The following is a 25,343-nucleotide window of genomic DNA, read 5'->3' on the forward strand; positions in this document are numbered from 1 at the left end:
AGAGCACTTGATGCAACGTTGAAAGAATTTAAAACATTAATCAGATTACATCCGAATAAAATTCAATGTGAAATTATGCGCGAGATGATTCCTGAAACTTCGATGAGCGACTTTTGGAGCTCGTGGAAACCAGACGATTTGATAGTAGCAAGTAGAAAGATAGTCAGAGACACACTTCAACAGCAGCTATTTCAATTACAACAAGAAAAGTTTCCAATGCTGCCAGTACCGTTATGTTACAGACCAGCTGATACGCGGTTACAAAATATAGATGTTGATATCCCTGGAAAAACAGAGAAACAGAATTTAGTATTGAATGATATTGTGTTAGTTGATATTAATGCTGTCAAAGACGCACTAAAAATGAATAAATCCCCGTGGACGCTAGGATACGCAATGACAATTCATTCATCTCAAGGACTAACTATCAGTGATACAACCGTCTGGATTGTTGATGATCGAATCGAATGGTCAAACTTAGTTTACTTGGCTGTGTCCAGAGTCAGAAGAATATCTCAACTGCGAAGGATTGTATTGGAAGATTCAATAGCTGATAAAATTAATAATGAAAACAACAGCGACATAATAAGAAAAAAACTCTCTGGTTACAAACAGTGACAAAAAAAATAATCGCGACTTTGATCTTGATGTTGAATTTATCAGAGCGCTGAAACAACAGCAGAATAATCACTGCGCGAGCTGTAATTGTATAATGCTATGGCAGTATTCGAATAAAAATTCAAGACAATTTACCGTAGACAGAAAAGATAACACGTGATAATATCATGTTGACCTGTCTTGAGTGTAATCGACGTAGAGGCGCCAGCGCCTTGGGTGCTAGTTAAGTGATCGAAATCAATGAAGTGATTTTTGCGGTAATTGTGTGTCCTCGGGAATTACCTGAAGTTGCTCACGTGTGAATCCACGTTGAGGAGCAGTTGAATCCAACCTGTAGATTGCTGGTCTGCCAGTCGATCTTGTCACAGTGGATATCTTGTGTGTGGTAACACTCCAAATAGGATCAGTCGCTCTTCGTTTACCACCTTCAAGTTCACCCGGTTCATATAAATATCTTACAGTGACATTACCCAGTATTGGCTGCGCTGAAGAATCACGTCGTACGGGTATATATTTTTTTGTGATTGCGATGGCAGGTTTCATGTTGGTTGCTCGTGTGATCTCGCTATTTAGTGCAGCTATCACGCTTGGTAATCTTGCAACCCATTCGCGCGATCTCGTATCCTGAATGAATTCCTTCGCGTATTGATATCCAAATAACCGCTCAGCAAGAGTTCGATTAAATCGCTCAACAATTGCCTGATCACGGTGAATTTCAGTATGTCCTCGTCTGATGGTGACGTTATGTTGTTTCATCAACGATGATACTGCACCCTGAAATTCTTTGCCAGGATCAACTTGTAAAAGATTTGGCCATCGCAGACCACGTTGATAAATTCGTTTAAATGCAGAAGCAACCTCGGATGCTGTTTTAGTCGTTAACGGTTCCGCATCTTTGTATCTACTTGCAACATCAACTACAGTTAACGCGTACTTGTATGTACGTCTTCGGATAGTATCATGTGGCAGAAATAATATATCAGCCTGATGAACCTCATTTGGTACACTAACATCGAAATGTGCAAAGTGAATTTGTTTAGGGCGCGGTAGATAAATTTGATATATTGCCTGTCGGGATAACCAATTTTTAGCAGCAACTTTTTTAACTTTTGCTGCTTCAGCGAGTTTACTAATTGCTGCGTTACCTCTCCAGTATCCGCTTGGGGAATAATAAATCGACTCCATTATAATTAATTACCAGCGCCTAATACAAGCTTAGATTTCATTGCAGTTTTTATTAACCAGGATGCTAACCTCTCCTTGAAAGATTTATCAGGGATGGCATTTAACGCATCAATTAATTTCACGTCCGCGAGATGGCGCTGTTGCAAATCCTTGCTTCGGTAAGCTACATCATGAGCATGACACGCCTTATCAATAGCGTTTATCGGATACTCACCTGGATTGGGCTGATCCTGAGGATCAAGTCTGATATCAAGTCGGGTTCCAGGACCGCAGTAATTATATCCTGGAAGATGTTTTTCTCCTGGGTATTTAGCCCACGGAGCCCCTGGTAACTTGGCTAACTTGGCTGCGATATCACCGCCTCCCTTTTTTTTAAAATAAACTTAAACTTTTTTATACCGCATCGTTCACACTTGCCTGTAAGCGTTTGTCGATTATTTTTTGTTGTAATTGTTGTCATATCCGCAGTTGGGGTATGTGCTCGGCATTTCACACAATATAAATTCATATTTATTTTATGATATATCTAATGGAGATCACTGACTTTTCTGCGTCAAAGCGACGAGAGCCAATTAAACATAACTCAGTGCTACCAAATTCAATTCGAATGATTATTATAGGTCCATCTGGGTCGGGTAAGACACAGTTGTTGCTTAATTTAATAATGAAGTGGATGAAGTGGGATAAATTATATTTGATAGCCCCATCAGTGGACGATCAGCGATGTTATCAGGTATTAAAAGATTTTAACGAAAGTGCAAAATCGATAAGTGAAGAAGATGTTATTGATTTTATAACTGATATTGATGAAGCACCGAGTATCGATGATATTGATGGGAGTATTAATAATTTAGTCGTGTACGATGATATCATGCTGGACAAACAATCAAGCCCTGCCAGGATATTTTCACGCGGCAGGCATAAAAACGTTGATGTGATTTATATAACTCAACGGTATACACAAATTCCGAAAGTGATCAGAGATAACTGTAACGTTCTCGCGGTATTTAACGGCGTTGACGCACACACGTTACAAAATATTCATCGAACTTGGTGCAGCGGTGACATGGACATAAATAAATTCAGAAATTTCTTTAGTCGTGCTCAGGCAAAACCATACCGATTTGTAACGATAAATTTACATGATCCTCGGACACGGTATCGAGTTGGGTTAGATACAATTTTTAACTAGAAATCCTGAAGGATTAAAAATGTTTACATTTCTAGCAGCAGAGAGACTATGCCACCAAGTGTTTCATCTACCCCCCCCCCCCCCCCCGGAGTCAAGAAGTATTTCTATAGTTAGTTATTTTTCATGAAATAACTCTTCTAGTCAGCAGAGAAGGCTTATTTATCATAGTTTTCTGAATAGAGGGTTTATTTTGTGAAATAAGACCCTTTATCAAGAGTGTTCTCGATAGAGGGTTCTGTTGGCCGGAATAGTTGGTGGGCTCAGTCTCTCTGCTGCTAGTTTGTATTTTGTTTTATAACTTTTAAAGAATATGACACGAATGATATATCTGACAAGGATAATAAACATCAACAGAAATGAACTACATGCAACGTATAACATTCTTTCTGGGGGAATGTATGGTAAAATAATACAATAAACAACACAATTTTTTTTATCTCATATAAAGTGATGAAAAATACTGTATCATAATATCACGCTTCATTGAATATTATTATCAAACAAATATTTTTCTTGCACTGCCTTGGAATTTTTAAAAGAAATATATCGGTTCTGGCGTTGCTGGTAACCTTGTGCGGTTAAGTCAAGGAACTCATCATACGCGCTATGTCACACATGTTTTAAAATAATCTCCCTAATCCTAGTGGAGTAAGACATAATTGCTAATGATGGCCTGACTGGCGTGAAAGAATTGTCTGGATTACTTTTTCTATCAAACGTATATTAATAGAGAAAATATCACTGCAGTTATAAACTTGGCCATTGTGAAGTCATGGATTTTTCCGGCTCCTGAAATAATAATAATAATAATAATAATAACACAATCAATATGATCCTTATCATCATCACAGAAGAAGATATTTGATTAAAATAATGCCAAGTAGAAGAAAGCAATAATAACTTGCAGTATTAACAGCAGCAGTAGAATCAGTAGTTTTGTTTTTGCGAATTCAATTAGCAACAAACAGATTTAGACGTTAAGTTTATAGTCTGTCATGAACTTCACTAATGAAATCTTATTTACAGAAGAGCATCCTATTCATAACAGTTCTTTGTCATTCCACGTTACATACTTTTCCATTCTGTGTTGAAATTGTTTGTACGAGTTGAATTCTTACCATTGCGGACGGTGACTGGTCGCTCACAGACGAAACCTATCTTCGCATCACAGGGGTTAGTCTCGTAGTGCCCCGCGTAATTAACACTGACGCAGTCTAGATTATCGGCAGAATTGTCTGGTTGGGAATTCCAAGGGCTAAACATTGAAAGAGGTCAAGTAAAGTTATTGATTTAGGAGAACATATATGCGATTCTTGCCATTTGTTTTAAAATTTAATCTTTAATAAATCATTCTGATATTAAAAAGCCTTTGTACCGTGTGTCTTTAACTATATAACAACTAATTCCTTACCCTAAAAATTTATTTGCTATTACAACGTAACGCCTACATGTACGAATAAAGATGACTTTGGTTTTGGATTTATTATCAAATTGTTCCTGTTGATTAACCACTATTTCGGAGAGAGAATACAGTTAAATATCTACTATAGTTTCAGAAGAACGGCAAAAAGATTATAATATTTCGTATAAATCTAGTGAGATAATACCCCTAAATATATACACATATGGAATTTAATTCCAAAAAGTGAAATAATGATTGCAAAACTAGATTAGGCAAAACCAGTTCTGATTTACAGAATTATCGCAAACACAATATTAGGCTTTTTTGTAATGTTAATATAAAATAATGTTCGGAATGCCTTGGTAGAATACGTTTTATTGAAGTATATGCAGCTGTGTTGTAAAAATTATATCCTATCCTAACACAAGTCACCAAAGCATACAAATAAAGTTATTCTTGTAAATTTTGCATTAAGCTGATATTAAGATTCATTCATAATTCATTTTTATTTTCTTACAGACAAATGCTCTCCCCCTGCAAGGGAACTATATCCTGAGACAGGGTTTGATAATACAGAAATCATTCGAAGAGACTTGTATTTCCTAACCGGAAACAATGCCCGTGAAAATTACTTGCATTAAAATTGTACTCAATAGTTACAAACCAGCAAATATGCGAGTACACAAACAAACGAGCGAACAACAGAGCTCTGAAGACTGTAAAATGTTTGGCCAGAGAATAGTTTTGAACTACAAGACATTTTTGTCCAAACTCATAATTTAGACAATATTATACGATAAACATTACCAAAGAGAATAAAGAATCGATATAACTAATATCTGTGAAGAAACTTCACACAGAAATATAAAAATATATTTTTTTTTAACTGACTGAGGGACCGCTCCGGTGGCCAGTGGTTAAAGCGTCCGCTTCGGATGCGGATGTTGCGGGTTCAATGCCCGGCCGAGTCATACCAAATACTTATAAAATGGTAATAGCAGCTACCTCGCTTTGCGCTCAGCATCAAGAGATTAAGGTTAGGACTGGTCGGCCTGGTGTCAGGACCATGTAACTGGGTGGGACATGATATCACATGTCTGCGGAATGATGCCCCAGTGCTAGACATCACTATAAACTGCCACACTGCAGACATTCTAGTGATATGACTGAATTTTTTTTAAAGCCACATTAAAAATATAACACACACACACACACACACACACACACACACACACACACACGCACACACACACACACAATTTTACTGATTAATTGATGTTTATGTACAAGTGGGATTTTTCCCAGTATTATTTTTCAATACTTGCATTCAATAACTAGTTCACATCACTGCACAAATTTAGTACATGTGGCCGTAATTTGTACTTTCTGATGAATTTAACGTTCGATGCATTTAGTTATATATGGGTATATGTTCATAATAAACACATATGCATGTATCAATCGGACATAAGTTATAGGTAGATACTTTATTCGCGTCTCTCTTCTCATGTACACGTAATGAATATGACCTCAGTAAGTATACATAATTACAAGGTACATCGTGTTTTCTATTCTACATAGACGATTTGAGATGCTAGGTTATCATGATTAACAAACATTGTTATATAAACTGCACTTATTAAGAAGTTAGTGTTAGGACTAGTCGGCCTGGTGTCGGGATAATGTGACTGGGTGGGACATCATGCTACATATCTACAACACGATGCCCCAGTGCTAGACATCACTATAAGCTGCCCCACGCAGAAATCGTAGCGATATGACTGAAAAATTGTTAAAGCTACTTTAAAAATCCAATCACACACACACACACACACACACACACACTTGAAATAACATTTTTAGAATTTTTTTTATAAGAACAATGCCGTGTTGCAAAATTCCTGACCATTGTTTAACGTCTACTAATACAAAGCACATTAGTGATAATGACGATGGTGTGGACTCCTCAACATGAAAGCAGGCCCAATTAAGTCATAAAAAAATTTGACATGGCTCTTTGTTGTTTGCGAGGAATTGGGTATGGAAATGTCCCGTGTGTGAAGAAGCTGCTGACGAAAACCATTTGACGATTGGCAAAGGATGCACACATTTTAGAATTTCAAGTCTGACATGACATTCAAATTCGTTTTAGCATAGAGAGGTGCACGCTACTGTAGCGAGCGTAGCGAATGCTAATACTGTAATACAGAGAGATAAGAGTCAGTAGCGACTGCATTTCAATCATTGTATTGGCTTGGTACGGTGTGCTTCGACACAAACTAGAATGTTTCCATGTTTAAATTCCTCATTATTCTTTGTGTTGGATAGTTATACATGAATACTGCTCAGTTTAATTTGTTTTGTTACTTAAGATAGTAACTGTCTGCCAATCACGCCAAACCTGTCCCCTTAAAACCAAATAATCCCACACACCGCAATGCCAGAATGCGAAATTCCTCATAAAAATTATGGAGAGAACATTACATGATTATGAAAGACGTTTAGGTACATTATCTACAATAAGTGGAAAAACAGTATACATAAAATGGATGAACTAGATGTCTAGTCATCTCCGCGTCACGCACATTATAAACTAATTATCTATGAATACAAAATTTCCGCAGATCATTATATTGCGCTTGTGATCGCCATTATCATTCTCCTTGTGCAGTCAATGATGGTTTGGCTTGGTTTTGAATTTTACGGCACAACCACTCTTTGAAAGTTATATTCCGCTGCTCAACATATGCCTACGTTAACTGAACAACAAACTAAAATTAGCTTATAATTAGGCTAATTGACTCATGTGAATTATGTCTCTCGGTTTACTTATTTTTTATGCAGACAAAGGTCTAATAAAGTGTACAATACATTACCTTCTTCAAGAAGACCTCACGGTGGCCGATCTGAGCTGATCTGATATTAGGAATCGAACAGGTGAGGACAAAATATCGCCATATGAATGGTCCAAGGTTTCGCCATATAATGACATTCACGTGTGTTGCAGGTAAATACAACCACTGTCGTGGAAGATTTAATACTTTTCGAAACAGTGACATATCATTTTAAACTTGGTTGACGTCGCCGACGCCGAAAAGTGATACCTATGCTTTGCTTTCACGTGCGAGATAAAAAAAATTTCGTTAACATAAAATGACAAGGTAAAATGGAAGAGTGATAAGTACATACATGAGTGAAGGGTCGGGAGTGACTGCCTGCCCTACAAAGGACCAGTACCCTTCCCTGTCCCTGTCCGTTAGTCCTGTCCACCATCCTTGCACATTATCTCTCATACCGGTTAGCTGCTGCTCAACATAAGCCTACGTATACAAAACAACAAACTAAAATGACCGCATTAATTAAGCTAATTGGCTCAAAATAAGTTATAACAATGGGTGCAACATATTACGGCGGGCAATAAATGCTTAAGTGGCGTAGCCTGGTCTTTCAAATGAGAGAACTGGAGAACTTGGACAAAACCACCTACCTTAGATGGGTGATCATGAACCTATGCGCCTTCCGGAAAGTTAGATCTGAACTAAAGACGCTTGATTGATTAAAAGTAAGTCAGATTTAAGTTTGTCTAACTGTTGTGTTGTATTTCAAAACTTCTCATTAAGTCTGTACCTGAAATCCGTTCTGAAATCCAGGCTGAGCTGCTTTCAGTTACCATGAAATCACTAGTTTTCGTTGGGTAAAAATTTTCGCGGATTTTGTGGTTGCGTCAAACAGCAACTTTAAATATCCAGCGAACTATGATCCTTCGGTACAAGCTGTATAATCACGTCCCCAGTCATATAATTCATATGCCAACAAAAATATTATTTTATGTAAAGTCACTAAAACTGATACTATGAAAATAAATGAATTCAAAATAAAGGTATCATGACGTCGTTTACAAGGAAGTCAGTTTCAAAAATATAAAATACTTAATTCTCTTTATAATATTCTAATCTGATGAGAATAAAGTCTAGTATTAATTTGATTAAAAATTACCAGATTAAAACATGCACACCAGTTTTTAATTCGCCGTTTTTAACGTAATTTTCTCTCGATTTAAACATTATCAGAAGACATTAAACATTTACTAAAACTATTAACAACGTGCGCATTGCAAAGGACCCCGTTCACTACAAGTGATATTATTGGAGGGAACAAAGGTACGCCACATATCTTCCTTCAGTAATAATTGTTTTTGCGAGTCTGATATTGGATGCTGCATATATCGTGTGTATTTAGGGTAGATCAATTTTCTGTACTGCATGTGATAGACTGATTTTCGAGGTTTAACTTTTCACGTGTGACTCTGTTTACAAATTTGTCTTTTTATGTGTTGTGATATCATGGATCTTTTGTGTCCAGAAGCTTTTGATTTCCCGGCTGTTGTTTGATTTGAGAGTGGCTTTGACCTTGTCCTACCTGGCATATCTGAATTTTTTAGGCCTGCGGAATGATACAATTGGTTTGTGTGGAAAGATTATTTTAAGCGATTTATACGATTCAATAATTGGTCAGTGTTTTTGAATGATGCGACCAATTTGAGTCCTGTCTGAGTATAACGTGAGGATGAAACGTGTTCGTTTACGTTTTATTTTCCGTCGTACTGTAGGAGGTAAACACAGTTAGTTTGCTTTGCTCTTTGTACTGTTACAGCTTTTAGGTCTTTGTTGGAAGCTCTGTTCACTCAGGTGATGGTTAGCTCTTTACACCTTTCGTCGAAGATATATTATTATGCTGGTTACATGTGACTGATAATTCACTTTCCAGATGGCATCCAGTTATGTGGAAAGGTAGCAGAGATATGTTGGGTATAAGAAGTGATCTGATGGACAGACGGTATGGAAGGACGGACGGTAAAAATAACGATTATAGGTTTCCAGCATCTTGATGTGGGACATTAATTCTGTGGAATAATATTTTATTCGTGATCTTCATGCCAGTTTCAAACACATGTGAAAATTTGCAAAGAAGTGATTGTCACAATGTCACTAGAACCATTCAACAATAATCTTGAAAGAAACAGCAAATACCACCAAAGGCTCTGAATGACGCCTAATTGCAATGGTAAAATATTCTCATATATCGTGAGATGATAGAAATTTTACAATTCGAGGAAATCATGCAAAGGTGGCTTTATATAATTTGTTATTTTACGTCTGGTTTAGTCGTTATGCGTGAGTTCGTTTCCACACGTGGCAAATCTTTAAACCAATAGATTCACCTCAAGGCTTTTCCGATACTAAACCTTTCATAGCAGAGTGACACGATATGTTAAACAACCGTAATATCCAGCTGTCTTCATACGTTTGCTTGGTCAATGTTCCAATGCTAATTTTTCTCGACTTACAAATTCATCCTATAAATGGTTCCCAGTTATTAAACAACCTTTCAGAATATTTTAACTAGAATAGAAAAATCATGTCAAAATACAACTTTGTAAGTTTGTATACGACTAACCCATCAGCAGAGCTTACAACAAGCAGTGTATTTGCGCATTTAATCCAGAAATATGGACCAAAAACGCATGAATGACCTACTCCCTGGTATACCATGAACGTAAAGCAGCTGAATTTTTAATCTTTAGTCCTAACATTTAAGTGTATTCCTCTGACGTGGAGTTTTAGCTGGAGCGGATTATATCCATATTAACTATGCTTTTGAGGCAAGTTCCCGACATTCTGCTTACACTTGAAATGATGGAACTGTAGCCGTAAAATACAGTACGCTCCGATTTAGTCTTAGTCTTAAAGCTGTTTGAAGTTTCTTGAAGGCATGACAAATATCATGACGATTAAGATTCATGGGAGTAAAATATCCAATACAGTGATATCTAATACTAAATGCTTTTCAGGTTTCAGTTCATTAATATTAATAGGAATAACGCCAAGAACAATCAAACCATGAGACATGATGTACGAGCCTTAAGAAAACTGCTAGATTTGTTCTTCAAAATAGCCATACAAAAAGTTTATATTCTTCTTTTTTGTAGTATGTTTGGTATTTTCTGACTTGACAGATTTCTCGCCGACCCCACCACCCTCATTTTTCCTTCTCATATATTTTTCTTAATACTCCCACAAATTACTCACAGTATTACCGAATCATTAAGTTCTTTAATTTTATCAAAGTGCGATAAACTTGGTGTAAACATGTACCTTTTCATCTGTATCATCTACTGACAGTAGCAGTGGTACGGCTGTTGGACTCGGTGCTTGCGCAGCACAATAGTACTGAGCCTCCGACCACGTCCTGAGATTGGTAGAGTTCTTGTAATTGCTGAAGTAGTAGCAATCAAGTCCTTGTGTCATTGTTCTGGATATCCACTGAGCAGGGCAACTCGCTGTATTTGATGATAAAACAGATGTCTTTACGACATTATACTTTACAACTGCTTAATATGTTAGATGTAGTAAATCTGAAAATAATTCTTCAAATGTATTTAGCACGTGCATTTAAATATTCATTCTTTGGTCTGTTTTTAAATTATACATGCAATCAGTCCCAATATTTTTCATTTTCATGTTTCAAACCAGCTGATGAAAACAAAGGTTCATTTTCACTCATGCACTGGCGCTTTTGCCTCCGATAACAATTTTGATGTTGATAATTTTATTTTAGGCTTAGAATAAGCCATTTTCTGCCGGGCCTGCATGTACCATTTTCATTTAGACGCCCAAAAAAATTTCATTTAGGCCCTCAATATACCATTTTTCATTTAGGACCTGAATAGAACATTTTTATTTAGGACCTGAATATACCATTTTCATTTAGGACCTGTATATACCGTTTTCATTTAGGACCTGAATATACCACTTTTATTTAGGACCTGGATATACCATTTTTATTTAGGACCTGTATATACCGTTTTCGTTTAGGACCTGAATATACCGTTTTCATTTAGGACCTGAACATAACATTTTCATTTAGGACCTGTATATACCATTTTCATTTAGGACCTAAATATACAAATTTTTTAGGACCTGAATATACTATTTTAATTTAGTCCCTAATTATACAATTGTTTAGGAACTGGAAAAAAACATTTTCATTTAGGACCTGGATATACCATTTTCATTTAGGACCTGTATATACCATTTTCGTTTAGGACCTGTACATACCGTTTTCATTTAGGACCTGAATATACCACTTTTATTTAGGACCTGAATATACCATTTTGATTTAGGACCTGAACATACCATTTTGATTTAGGACCTGTATATACCATTTTGATTTAGGACCTGAACATACCGTTTTCATTTAGGACCTGTATATACCATTTTGATTTAGGACCTGAATATACCATTTTGATTTAGGACCTGAACATACCATTTTGATTTAGGACCTGTATATACCATTTTCATTTAAGACCTGTATATATCATTTTCATTTAGAACCTGAATATACCACTTTTATTTAGGACCTGAATATACCATTTTGATTTAGGACCTGTATATACCATTTTCATTTAGGACCTGAACATACCATTTTGATTTAGGACCTGTATATACCATTTTGATTTAGGACCTGAATATACCATTTTCATTTAGGACCTGAATATACCATTTTCATTTAGGACCTGTATATACCATTTTCATTTAGGACCTGTATATACCATTTTCATTTAGAACCTGAATATACCATTTTGATTTAGGACCTGAACATACCATTTTCATTTAGGACCTGTATATACCATTTTGATTTAGGACCTGAATATACCATTTTGATTTAGGACCTGAACATACCATTTTCATTTAAGACCTGTATATACCATTTTGATTTAGAACCTGAATATACCACTTTTATTTAGGACCTGAATATACCATTTTGATTTAGGACCTGTATATACCATTTTGATTTAGGACCTGAACATACCATTTTGATTTAGGACCTGTATATACCATTTTGATTTAGGACCTGAACATACCATTTTCATTTAGGACCTGTATATACCATTTTCATTTAGGACCTGAATATACCATTTTCATTTAGGACCTGTATATACCATTTTCATTTAGGACCTGTATATACCATTTTGATTTAGAACCTGAATATACCACTTTTATTTAGGACCTGAATATACCATTTTGATTTAGGACCTGTATATACCATTTTGATTTAGGACCTGAACATACCATTTTGATTTAGGACCTGTATATACCATTTTCATTTAGGACCTGAACATACCATTTTCATTTAGGACCTGTATATACCATTTTCATTTAGGACCTGTATATACCATTTTCATTTAGGACCTGTATATACCATTTTGATTTAGGACCTGAACATACCATTTTGATTTAGGACCTGAATATACCATTTTGATTAGGACCTGAATATACCATTTTGATTTAGGACCTGTATATACCATTTTGATTTAGGACCTGTATATACCATTTTGATTTAGGACCTGAACATACCATTTTCATTTAGGACCTGTATATACCATTTTCATTTAGGACCTGTATATACCATTTTGATTTAGGACCTGAATATACCATTTTGATTAGGACCTGAATATACCATTTTGATTTAGGACCTGTATATACCATTTTGATTTAGGACCTGAACATACCATTTTCATTTAGGACCTGTATATACCATTTTCATTTAGGACCTGTATATACCATTTTCATTTAGGACCTGTATATACCATTTTCATTTAGGACCTGTATATACCATTTTCATTTAGGACCTGTATATACCATTTTGATTTAGGACCTGAACATACCATTTTCATTTAGGACCTGTATATACCATTTTCATTTAGGACCTGTATATACCATTTTCATTTAGGACCTGTATATACCATTTTCATTTAGGACCTGTATATACCGTTTTCATTTAGAACCTGAATATACCATTTTGATTTAGGACCTGAATATACCATTTTGATTTAGGACCTGAATATACCATTTTGATTTAGGACCTGAATATGCCATTTTCATTTAGAACCTGAATACACCATTTATATTTAGGACCTGAATATACCATTTTCATTTAGGACCTGAACATACCATTTTCATTTAGGACCTGTATATACCATTTTCATTTAGAACCTGAATATACCATTTTGATTTAGGACCTGAATATACCATTTTGATTTAGGACCTGAATATACCATTTTGATTTAGGACCTGAACATAACCATTTTCATTTAGGACCTGTATATACCATTTTCATTTAGAACCTGTATATACCATTTTCATTTAGGACCTGTATATACCATTTTCATTTAGAACCTGAATATACCACTTTTATTTAGGACCTGAATATACCATTTTGATTAGGACCTGAACATACCATTTTCATTTAGGACGTGTATATACCATTTTCATTTAGGACCTGTATATACCATTTTCATTTAGGACCTGAATATACCATTTTCATTTAGGACCTGTATATACCATTTTCATTTAGAACCTGAATACACCATTTATATTTAGGACCTGAATATACCATTTTGATTTAGGACCTGAACATACCATTTTCATTTAGGACCTGTATATACCATTTTCATTTAGGACCTGAATATACCATTTTCATTTAGGACCTGTATATACCATTTTCATTTAGGACCTGAATATACCATTTTCATTTAGGACCTGTATATACCATTTTCATTTAGGACCTGAATATACCATTTTCATTTAGGACCTGTATATACCATTTTCATTTAGGACCTGAATATACCATTTTCATTTAGGACCTGAATATACCATTTTCATTTAGGACCTGTATATACCATTTTCAATTAGGACCTGTATATACCATTTTCATTTAGGACCTGAATATACCATTTTCATTTAGAACCTGAATATACCACTTTTATTTAGGACCTGAATATACCATTTTGATTAGGACCTGAACATACCATTTTCATTTAGGACGTGTATATACCATTTTCATTTAGGACCTGTATATACCATTTTCATTTAGGACCTGTATATACCATTTTCATTTAGAACCTGAATACACCATTTATATTTAGGACCTGAATATACCATTTTGATTTAGGACCTGAACATACCATTTTCATTTAGGACCTGTATATACCATTTTCATTTAGGACCTGTATATACCATTTTCATTTAGGACCTGTATATACCATTTTCATTTAGGACCTGAATATACCATTTTGATTTAGGACCTGAATATACCATTTTGATTTAGGACCTGTATATACCATTTTCATTTAGGACCTGTATATACCATTTTCATTTAGGACCTGAATATACCATTTTCATTTAGGACCTGTATATACCATTTTCATTTAGAACCTGAATATACCACTTTTATTTAGGACCTGAATATACCATTTTCATTTAGGACCTGAACATACCATTTTCATCACTCTAGTGAAACAAATTGATTCTAAAATATATATTCACGCTGACAATATACGTACGCATTTACTCAGTATATCAACATATATCGATTTTTGTATCTAATACTTTCAACCAAATATTAACACTTAAGAACCCATAAGTTTACATTTGTAATTGACTAGTGCCTTGATTGGAAAGTTTAGAATAAAAAAACGTCATCTTAGGAACTCCTGGGCTATCTTATGTGGTTTGTAAAACTATGTTCGGCGGTTTCTTCTTTATATTTGGTGCTTTCTTCACTATTTCAATTTGTTGTAGTTTTATATGCATTAGATTTGTCATCATATGTGATGATTTTGATATTATATGTGGTGGTTTCGTCGTTATATAAGGCAGCTGAGAAATTATCTATATATCTACCTACCTACTTACCTACCTCTCTCTCTCTCTCTCTCTCTCTCTCTCTCTCTCTCTATATATATATATATATATATATATATATATATATATATATATATATTGCTTTTGACATTATATATGTTGGTTTCGTTATTGTACGCGGCAGTTTTGTCATTATATCACGTGATTCTGTCATTACACTAACAGTTGAAGTACATTTTCCTTTACATTACATTCGGTGCTTTATTCAGTTTCTTTACAATCGGTGGTTATTACTTTATTTGTGGCTGTTACTTCTTTATATTCGGCGCGTTTTTCATTATATGCTGTAATTTGGTTATGATGATGAAGTGACCGGCAAATCACCGGGACTCGACCGAACACCATCACAGTATAACACTGTGTAAGTAGGATCTCGGGACTCCCACCACAAGTATTTATTGAAACATGTTATCACCTACGTTATTGTCGCCCACTTTTTCGCAAAAAAGGTGGAAGACATAGTATTCGTGTTTCCGTCCATCTGTCCTTCCGTGAAATTTTCGTTTCTGTTCTATAACTGCAACCTTTCGAGATTAAGCGATGAAACTTAGTATATGTATACATAATGATCACAACGTGTATGTACACCAAAAAGAGCCTAGTCTTCAAGGTCAAATTTACTTGTCAGTGATTTATATTTTAAGTCACATATTCCTTTCCGCTAAATAACTTTAGAATATATTGAGATTAAGGGATGAAACTTGTGTATATTTATACAGCATATTTAGAAGGTGTGCTACGAACCAAATATATGTCAAGGTAACGGTTCAAGCCGTTTGAGATTATGGAAGGAAACTTGTCGTATTTAAGTGTCATCATTCGAAGATAAGTTGGGTAGCACATTTGGTTTTGTATCTTACAGGTTAAGGTCATCCATTAATCTTTAAGATTTTAATAACATTTTCCCATTTAAAACTATAACTATAGAGCTGACAAAGATAAACGAATAAAACATAGTATATTTATATTGTTACCGGATATTTTGCATTCCATATTTGGTTCTATCCACAAGGTCAAGGTCATACGTCGATACTTTTTAGGTTTCTTTCGTTTCTGTTTTAAGTTTAAATATGTTTCAGGTACCGGGAGGAACGCTGATACACTTATTCTGGATTTGTTGGTTCGTACGATCACTGTCATTTAGAAATGTTCTGTTTTTCATTCTTTCTTCGATGTTACTTTCCACAACCTGTCCCGTGACATTATAGCTCTTTCACAAAGCTTACAGTCAGATTTTGGCTTTTCATACTTTTGGAGACCTCACAAGTGTGGGTAAAATTAACTGAATGTAATGATTATTTCCTATTTAATATATACATGTTATCTGAATTAAAGATGGAGTAATATTTATGGAAACAACAGTATGTACATGTATTGGTAGACATAGTTTTCTGTATCTTGGAAAACTGGTCTTTTTGTTTGGTTGGTATTGTCCTTTTCAGAAAACACGCGTGCTGCACATAGATCATGTATATTGAAAACTTTAATTTGTCAGCGTTTTATTTCTTCACGAAGTTTGTTTTCAAGGGCCTAACTAGACTTTTGAAGCCAAATATTATATACGTGGTTAGCCTGAACATCAATTAATACTTTGATACAGGTATAGTTCTGATCCAACATGAATATTATTCTAAATTACCTTTCAAAGCCGTTTTCCACGCGTCTATATACATTTTGTATCTCATGCCTCTTGTTAAAGATTGTTTGTTTCTGATCTCGCTTCAAGGTCCGTATGGGAAACTGTATTCCTTATTAGAGTTAAGGTTGTTTGCTTCCCATCTCGCATCACAGATCATGCGGCTTTTTGTATAACACATGAAGGTTTGATAGCATTGTAAAGCCTAATATGGAATGCCTTGTATGGGTTGTGCTGCGAGTTCTGAAGTAAATAACCTTTGATATTAATCGCGATATATTTGTTTTCTCTCCGCATAATTTATGCTCATCACTTGGTATTAGAAGTGCAAATCAATATCCAAATAGTAAAGTGATTTCCAGGACACAGAAAACTCGATATACAGCCTTTGGAGAATTACATGTTCTCTTTACCCTGTTCCTAACTAGAATATCGCCTATATTCTTGGTCCAAAGTATACGCATTATGCGTATACGTTTCTTTAAATTTTCGTGTAGCCGTCTCCAAACAGTTTAGCTACTTGAGCTGTTTCTTTATGTTGTAGGTAATGATGAAAGGGAGAATTTTCTCCATTTCTTTTTGTAAATTAAGACCAAAAGGTGTTATCGTCTGCATCTTTTTCATCCAATTATTTTCCATGTATATTGGTTATTATATGCTTTTCACCGATTTAATAGGAAGGACAAAGCAATCATTTAAAAAATGACATATAATGTTGATATTGGCCGGAAACTGATGTTTTTACTTTCTGATTTATGTGCAGTCCGCGTCTCGTAAAAATGTCTCAAAGTTTGCGGCTTGTTTGTCTCATATATTATTTTCCCTATTGTTGATAAATAATGAGATAAATGTTATTTTTAGAATCATACGAACTATTTGGCTTTACACATAATCTTCGATTAGTATATTGACACGTGAAGAAGTATAAACAGCGCGTTATAAAATAAATTTCCTTAATGCATTGACGTAGTGTCTAGAGCCCTGGTCTAACACGCCTAGAAGGATGAGACTTCCTGTTTGAAATACTAGTAGCACCCACTGATTATGAAATACATTCCATATTTAGAATTAAACTTCAGATGCAATTTGATTCTGTTTCCATGAATTAATATACATTATTGAAAGGATGAATGTAGAATGACTGAGTACAATTGTCCCTATCGTAGGAATAGTCACGTTTGTCAAGTTCGAGCGTTGTACGGCTTTTTGGGAACTAGACGAGCACAGAGTTTTCATACTAGGTCATCATAATATAATATACCTCTCTTATCTTTATCTTAAAAAAACATCTCATTTAGTGATATATATATATATATATATATATATATATATATATATATATATATATATATATATATATATACACACCCCACTACGTCGGCCAATTCTGTCTGCGCATCGATAACGATACGTCATTTCTGTAAACATTGGCTCACGTGTAATTTTGTGTCAAAAATCCATTTTGTATCAAGAGCGAAATATCGTACTTTTATTAAGAAAAGTGATATTCATAAAGTGTACCAAAATATCCCACATTTTGACTCGAAATGCATATGAAAATGTGATTTCTAAACGTCAACATGCAGACCCACTCCATGACCTTCTTGAACCTTTAACGCGGAAAATCCTATTTACTATGTATCTGTTAGAATCATACAAATAAATACATAATATAAAAGATGGAACTGTATACTTTAAAACATTCTGCATCTCAATCCAAATTTCCAATTTTGCAAGAAGTTGTCCCACACGTACAACATCGTCTGCTACCCAACGTGTCAACTTGCCGCTAGAACGGGATTCTCAAGAAAGTAGTCTGTTTCTAAATTCTTTAGTAATTTTCCCCCATAAGCAAGACGTTGTAAACACATTACATCCTATTAATTAGTTTTTCTCTTCCGCATAATAGCTTATTGTTTTAATAAAATGTTGAACTTTACTAATTTTTTACAAGATCGGTTTAGCTTGCTTAATATCTCTTGCCATTTATTGTAAAACTAGCTATAAACCTGACCCAATTACTGCTGACAGAAACGGTACAAAACAATATATGGATAAACATTAAATCTTTTCAAAGCTGTGCGCAGAATAGGCCGACATATTGCGAGTCATGAAATCACGGGGGTGGTATCCCGTGTGTCCAAAAATTAATTTTATTTTGAACAGAATATTCTGGTGACAATTACCTCTTTTCAAATGGTAAGGATTGCAATATTTTAGTTTCGTCAATCGGTCGAATTTGTTAAGCGTATGCTTCAATATTGGAGACGGAATCCTTACGTGCGCAGAAATGCCAGACAGAATTATATATATATATATATATATATATATATATATATATATATATATATATATATATATATATATAAGGAAGTAAGCGCAGAATACAATAAAGAAAGACCAAATAAGATAGTCCCGCCGTTCTATCATCGTTCAGTTTGTGACTATTTTTGGTGTGACATTCCTTGTCTACTTAATGTTGAACTTTAAATACCTTGTGCTACGAGTTCACATATGAAAGCTGCTTTCATTCTGCAGTCGGCATCGTTATAGCCTCCATTACTATAGATCACCCCACAGTCCTCCTGTCCAGAGTAGTCGTTTGGTTCTTGATTCCATATGCTGCAATATAAACAAAATTATCTCAAAGTACGTACCGTTTCATCATATCGATGGGATTTTAAGAACTGAGTTTGCTTATATTTTATTTTTAAGTGAGCTCTTAGCAAGACATTTTAACAATCTTTACGATTTTACAGTTTTTTTTTCTTACTGGAAGATCTGCTGCCCTAGGATTTGTCCTTTTACGTGTATTAATAATTTTGGGATACTTATAGGCAGACGATAAATACCACGTGGTAATTCCCATGATTAGTATGTTTAACCTACATGATACGCTCTTGGGCACTACGGGAATTAACATTATATTGTAGGTTTACACGTAGTGACATTCTGGGTTACTACGGGATAACCTACACTAAAAATGTCCATAGGTCTATCACTAAGGGTCCATCATTGCATTTAAGTCGTGGTTGACTTCATATGAGGCTACATTATTATATTGTGAAAAGGTGGTTGACCTTAAACTGTACACATAGTATTTGACACGCTTTAATCAAAGGAACCAGTTCATCATAAAATTAAAACGGACAAAAAGTAGCACGATAGTTCCGAAATTGAGATAGACTTTATATTAGTAGTTAGATGAGAGATTAGATTAAAATGGCCAAGACTAATGATAGAACTTAAATTCTTATACTGTACCGGGGGCTTAACGGAGACCGAAAAACCCTGAAAAAAAAGGTCTCACTAGATAGTTTCGTATTTTGACGCACCCTAATTTTTAAGGCAGAAGGCATGAACCTAATTATCACAAGCCTAGCATTTATAAATTCACACATAAGCTAAATCTATAATGTGGTTCAGATTTACTTTGAGTTAGGCTTGGAAATAGGTTGGCTTGTTGGTGACTGCCTGTCACAGTTAGATTTGCATTGGAGATCAAATGCGTAACTTGGGCTGCAAATGAGCTGTCGACTTGGCTTACGTATTTATGTGTGTCTGCTACAGAGGTAAATATCTAAAAATCTAGATGGTTGAGGGGTGATGAAAAGTATGCTAATTTGTTATAGTACTAGTGAACTTTATTCATGCATAAGGCACATACTAATTCTTTTAGCTGCCTTGTCACAGAAAAATATTCAAAATAGCTATTTCTTGTCAAAAATGAATGTAAAATTTAGGGGTTGGTGGCAGTGTTGGTTCAGTATAAAAACCACCAGTTGCATCAGGAATTAATCTGATTACTGCAGTCAAAATCTCACATGTATGCTTTCTACAAAAATCATTAGTTTGTTTTTATTTGTGTCTTCAGTGTAAAATTATTCTCATTTTTCTGTAATTGGTCATAGTCGGATGAAAATTCACCAGATAAACTGTCCAGTGAGACCTAAACAATTTGGCCTAGACCAAAAGCAGTATTAAAATTCCGAAACTGTATCGCTGCTTAGCGGCGAATGAAAAATATTCGGAAAAATACGTAAACGTACAAATTGGTCTACACGAAAAGTAGTGCTAAAATTACGCAGACGTACCGAACTTTTGCGGGGAATAAAAAATATGTCAACAAATGTGGCCTAGATTAAAAGTAATGCTAATATGACTTAGTATCGTGTGTCCTAAAGGGTTCTTCTTTCGTTCATTCTGCTTTTGAAGAACTTCCATTCTCCTTGTTTTCTTATTTCTTGAGACACTCTTAAGACCATTGTCCTTTTTTTCGACATTGTTTACATCTATATTAACTTAATTTTTTCAATTTCTTTTCTCCTGTCTTAGTGTTTCCTTTTCTCTAACGTTATTGTTATTCTAGAGCTCAATGTCCTTGATATATATATATATATATATATATATATATATATATATATATATATATATATATATATATATATATATATATATATATATATGGAGAAAGCCAAGAAAAATTTAAATCCTTGTTTTATGCATTTCACTTGATCCTGTACAGAGTAGTTGTAAGTGCATTCTATCAGTCTATCAGCTGGGGGGTGGGGTGGGAATTCAGGATGTGCTCTTCTAAACTGTCCATTTACAGCAATGTCTACTGATCATTTTCAAACTAATCAGCTTTTTTTTTATAGCATTTAGATTTCAATGGCTACAAAATCTATACTGTAGAAGATGCGATCGTTCTTTTTATACACAGTAAATTTGCAAACGTCATAAACGTCAAATTCTTTTTGATATCGGTACAAATGGTAGCTAAAAACGTTCTCATAACCCTTTCAGTTACACCCTATAACTTTTCAACATGGAAACGGACTGCAACTAAAAAGTGTAACAATACCATTCCAGTACTGCCCCAGAGTGTCTCCCACATATACCCAGAATGATCCATTTTAAGTTCAACTCTAACAATGCCACTATGTAGTACAATCTGAGGTCAGCCACTTCTAACAATGTACCCTCAATGAACCAACAATATTAATTCTAGGCACATTTTTAGCTAAAATTGTCTCTAGTGCCCCAGAGTCCTTTACGTATGTTAAACCTACAGACATTTTAACATAGGTTTTCCGATAGTGCCCCAATGTGTTGCCAAATGTAAACCTATGGCATAAAGTTATTTCGTATAGTACCCTTGGACATCCAATATTACTACTATATACCACTTGTAAATTTCTCGTAACAAAAGATAGGAACGTAACCAAATACAAAAAATTGAAACATCCATCTAACCTAAAACCTCAAATTTCAACCTTTCTACTTCTCGTATTTATATTGTTGTACCTATTAGAACTCGTATTTAAAGGTATCTGCCGTGGTAATGTAATTCTTGAAATGTAGTTCAATTTACATGCTGATTTATACAAACACTGAGCAACCTGAATAATCAAATTTTTTCCTAGTGTTGTAAAAGTGCAATATGCATAAAGACAAAACAGAGCTTATCAGCGTAAACAACAAAGTGGCCATCTTATATAAAATAATCTAACCCAATCAATTCGAATAGAATCGAACCTAACCCAATCCAATCTGATCTTATCTAATCGTAATTTTAATCCTAATCTAATCCTAATCTAATCTAATCTAATGAAGAATGTGTATAGAAAACCCATGTGTATGTTTGTGCTACGTTAAAGTTCTAGTACTCTTTTCACCCCTCCCCCCCCCCCATTTTCTTTTGCATGAGTAGACGAAAAGGTTGATTAGTGACAGCTTGACTGGATTAGGGCAATTTTCTATAATGCCATAGGCTATCACACATTTGAACGAAAGTCTAAGAGCTTCGGTATGTATACTGTCACATTCATGTTTCCAGCATTATTTAATAAAAAACATAAGTTGTATTTGTCAATATATTCTCATATATACAGAGAATTATTTTTTTTACACATGCTTATCTCATAAATATTATAGACCTAACAAGTAAATAAACTGATGCGATTTTAATGAAAATGACTTGTTTTGATGAGCCCTTTCTTCACGAAAAATATCGCCAATCTTCACGAAGATTCTATCTTTCATCGTGACACTTTTCACGAAGACTGTATTTTTTTAATATAAAAAGTAACTTCTTTGTAAGCGAAAGGAAACGTTACATCGACGTGTAGTGGCAGATTTAGTTTCTTAAAATGTTACATTCTTCATGAAAATTACATTTTTCCACCAAAAAGTACCTTTTTGGTGAAATTTGTAATTTCTTTCGTAAAATGCTTGCATCGACGTGTAAAGACATTTTTTTGTACAGAAAGCTACATTCTTCAATGATAATTACACGCTACATTCTTCACGATCATTACACGTCACAATCTTGATAATCAAACATTACATTCTTAATTATCATTACGCGTTACAGTCTTCATGGTCATTACACGTTACAGTCTTCATTCTCATTACACGTTACAGTTTTCATTATCATTACACGTTACAGTCTTCAAGATCATTACACGTCACGTTCATCATGATCATCACACATTACATTCCTAATGATCATTACGCGTTACAGTTTTCATGATCATTTTACGTTACATTCTTGATCATTTTATGTTACATTCTTAATGAACATTACACGTTATATTCTTCATGATCATTGCAAGTAACATTCTTCATGATCATTTTACATTACATTCTTTGTGATCATTATGTGTTACATACTTCATGATCATTACACGTTACGTTCTTCATGATTATTACACAATTTTCAATAAAAATTCACTTCTTTAATTTTTTTAAATCTTTGTCGTTAAACTTCATAAAAATTTCACTTTCTTCCCGCAGAGTTGTCTTTTACATATCCACTCAAGCCATAACTTTTTATATAAAGGTGGCTTTCGTTTTTTTTAAAAAGATCTTTTTTATCGAATAATGTTATTTCATTTGTTGATGTAAATTTTTAAAGAAATCTTTTTCGTGAAAAGCTCAATCTTTAATAAAACAACTGTGAATTTCACGAAAAAGAAATAGACTACATTTAATTTTTTTTTATTTATTCAATAAGAGAGGGGTCTCATCAAAAGAAATTTCTTCATGAAAAATTCTTTTGTGAAAGCTTTTCATTGTGAAAAATCAATACGTATTAATTTAACTTTTTTATTCAACCGGATCATGACAGTAAAAATCCATTGCACACTCCATGAACGGTCGTAGCGATGCACAGTACGTTCATGCATAGTGTGTAATTGATTTACAAGCTTCATGAATGTTATAAAATATGAAGCTAAAATCTTATAATTGCAAATAACTATCAAAATAATAAAGAATAACAAGAAATATAAACAAAAATTTATTTAAACTATTTTTTACTTAAATTGTCAAAGCACACAAGAAGGGTGCTCAAATAGAAAAGTAGTTCCTTTCTGCTGTTATAAATTAATAACTTCTTGTATTGTGTGTCAAACGGTGTAATTTTAACCAAAATAAATGCTTATTACTAAGGTTTTGTATTTTTGTTTAATTATAACTTTATGAACAGTCATTGATACAGGTGTTATGGAAAAGAATATAAACTAAAGAATGAAGTTTAGTATAGATCGAAGTGCTGGGATTGACCTTTGAAAATGTCTCTCGTACTTTCTATGTGGATTTCTCATTACAGCATAAATGATCAACTTCAAATGTACGAGAATAACGCGCACCATCCATTTTTATATTGCACATTCAATGTGCCTTTGCTCGACAACTTTGAATGAATATCTAATGAATCCTAATTACTTTAGGAGATAGAGAGACGGGAGGGGGGGTAATTTTGTTTGATACGACAACACTTTCCAATTGCCCTTCTAAAAACGAGACTATCCCAGATTTAGCATTCATTATATATGCCCATTACATAGGGAATATGCCAGGTTATATTTATTCTCAAATTGGATAACTCACTTGATTTATTAGATATTCAACATGTATAAGACAGATAATAAATATTGTGATACATAAGACATATATTTAATATGACATCTCCTACATTACGAGGATACACGAAAAATAACATTTCATCTGGTTAAGTTTATAAGATATTTAAGAATCCATTATATACGATGTTATATGAAAGTTTAAAAATATGTTACAAATTTTACGACTTTTTATAAAACAACATCATATACTTGATTTTGTGTGTAGCATGCTTTTGAAGTTGATAAAAGTGTCTTTGCGGTTCATGAAATAGTCATTGATAGTATCATATATTCTAATTAATCTGATTAATTATAGAAAACTCACATGAACTGTGGCTGCGATGGTGCTCCGTCTGACCAAACGTAGTTGCCTTCGGAAGCAATATCATTCAATCCTGTCCAGAACTTTCGCCGGCGCGTCATCATTTGGCTGGTTATCCAGTACTTTGAATAATGCATTCAATCAATAATGATTTGAAATCGAGTGTGTTTTGGACAGCGTTACACTGTATATATAATAGTAATAGTCATATCGTCAACTGCAGTAATAAATACATATTTCAATAGTATTAAGAATAGCTAGAGCATGCATATATATATATATATATATATATATATATATATATATATATAT

The 25,343-nt window shown here is 34.1% G+C and overlaps 1 protein-coding gene across 1 annotated transcript in view; it reads right to left on the minus strand.

The window, feature by feature from the left end:
* Window positions 1–3,276: 3,276 nt before the first annotated feature.
* The window catches only part of LOC149795709 (lymphocyte antigen 75-like), a 61,785-nt gene continuing 39,718 nt past the window's right edge, over window positions 3,277–25,343 (minus strand). The window contains exons 9-14 of the mRNA XM_089964125.1: window positions 25,035–25,153; window positions 19,294–19,421; window positions 10,553–10,737; window positions 7,587–7,717; window positions 4,114–4,250; window positions 3,277–3,784 (exon numbers count right to left, since the gene is read on the minus strand). Of these exons, the coding sequence (XP_089820251.1) occupies window positions 3,708–3,784; window positions 4,114–4,250; window positions 7,587–7,717; window positions 10,553–10,737; window positions 19,294–19,421; window positions 25,035–25,153 (777 nt within the window). The 3' untranslated portion in view covers window positions 3,277–3,707. The remainder of the gene's footprint in view (window positions 3,785–4,113; window positions 4,251–7,586; window positions 7,718–10,552; window positions 10,738–19,293; window positions 19,422–25,034; window positions 25,154–25,343) is intronic.

Source organism: Sinohyriopsis cumingii, chromosome 7, assembly GCF_028554795.1.
Source record: "Sinohyriopsis cumingii isolate HCF-2022 chromosome 7, ASM2855479v2, whole genome shotgun sequence".
NCBI classification, from domain to species: Eukaryota; Metazoa; Mollusca; class Bivalvia; order Unionida; family Unionidae; genus Sinohyriopsis; species Sinohyriopsis cumingii.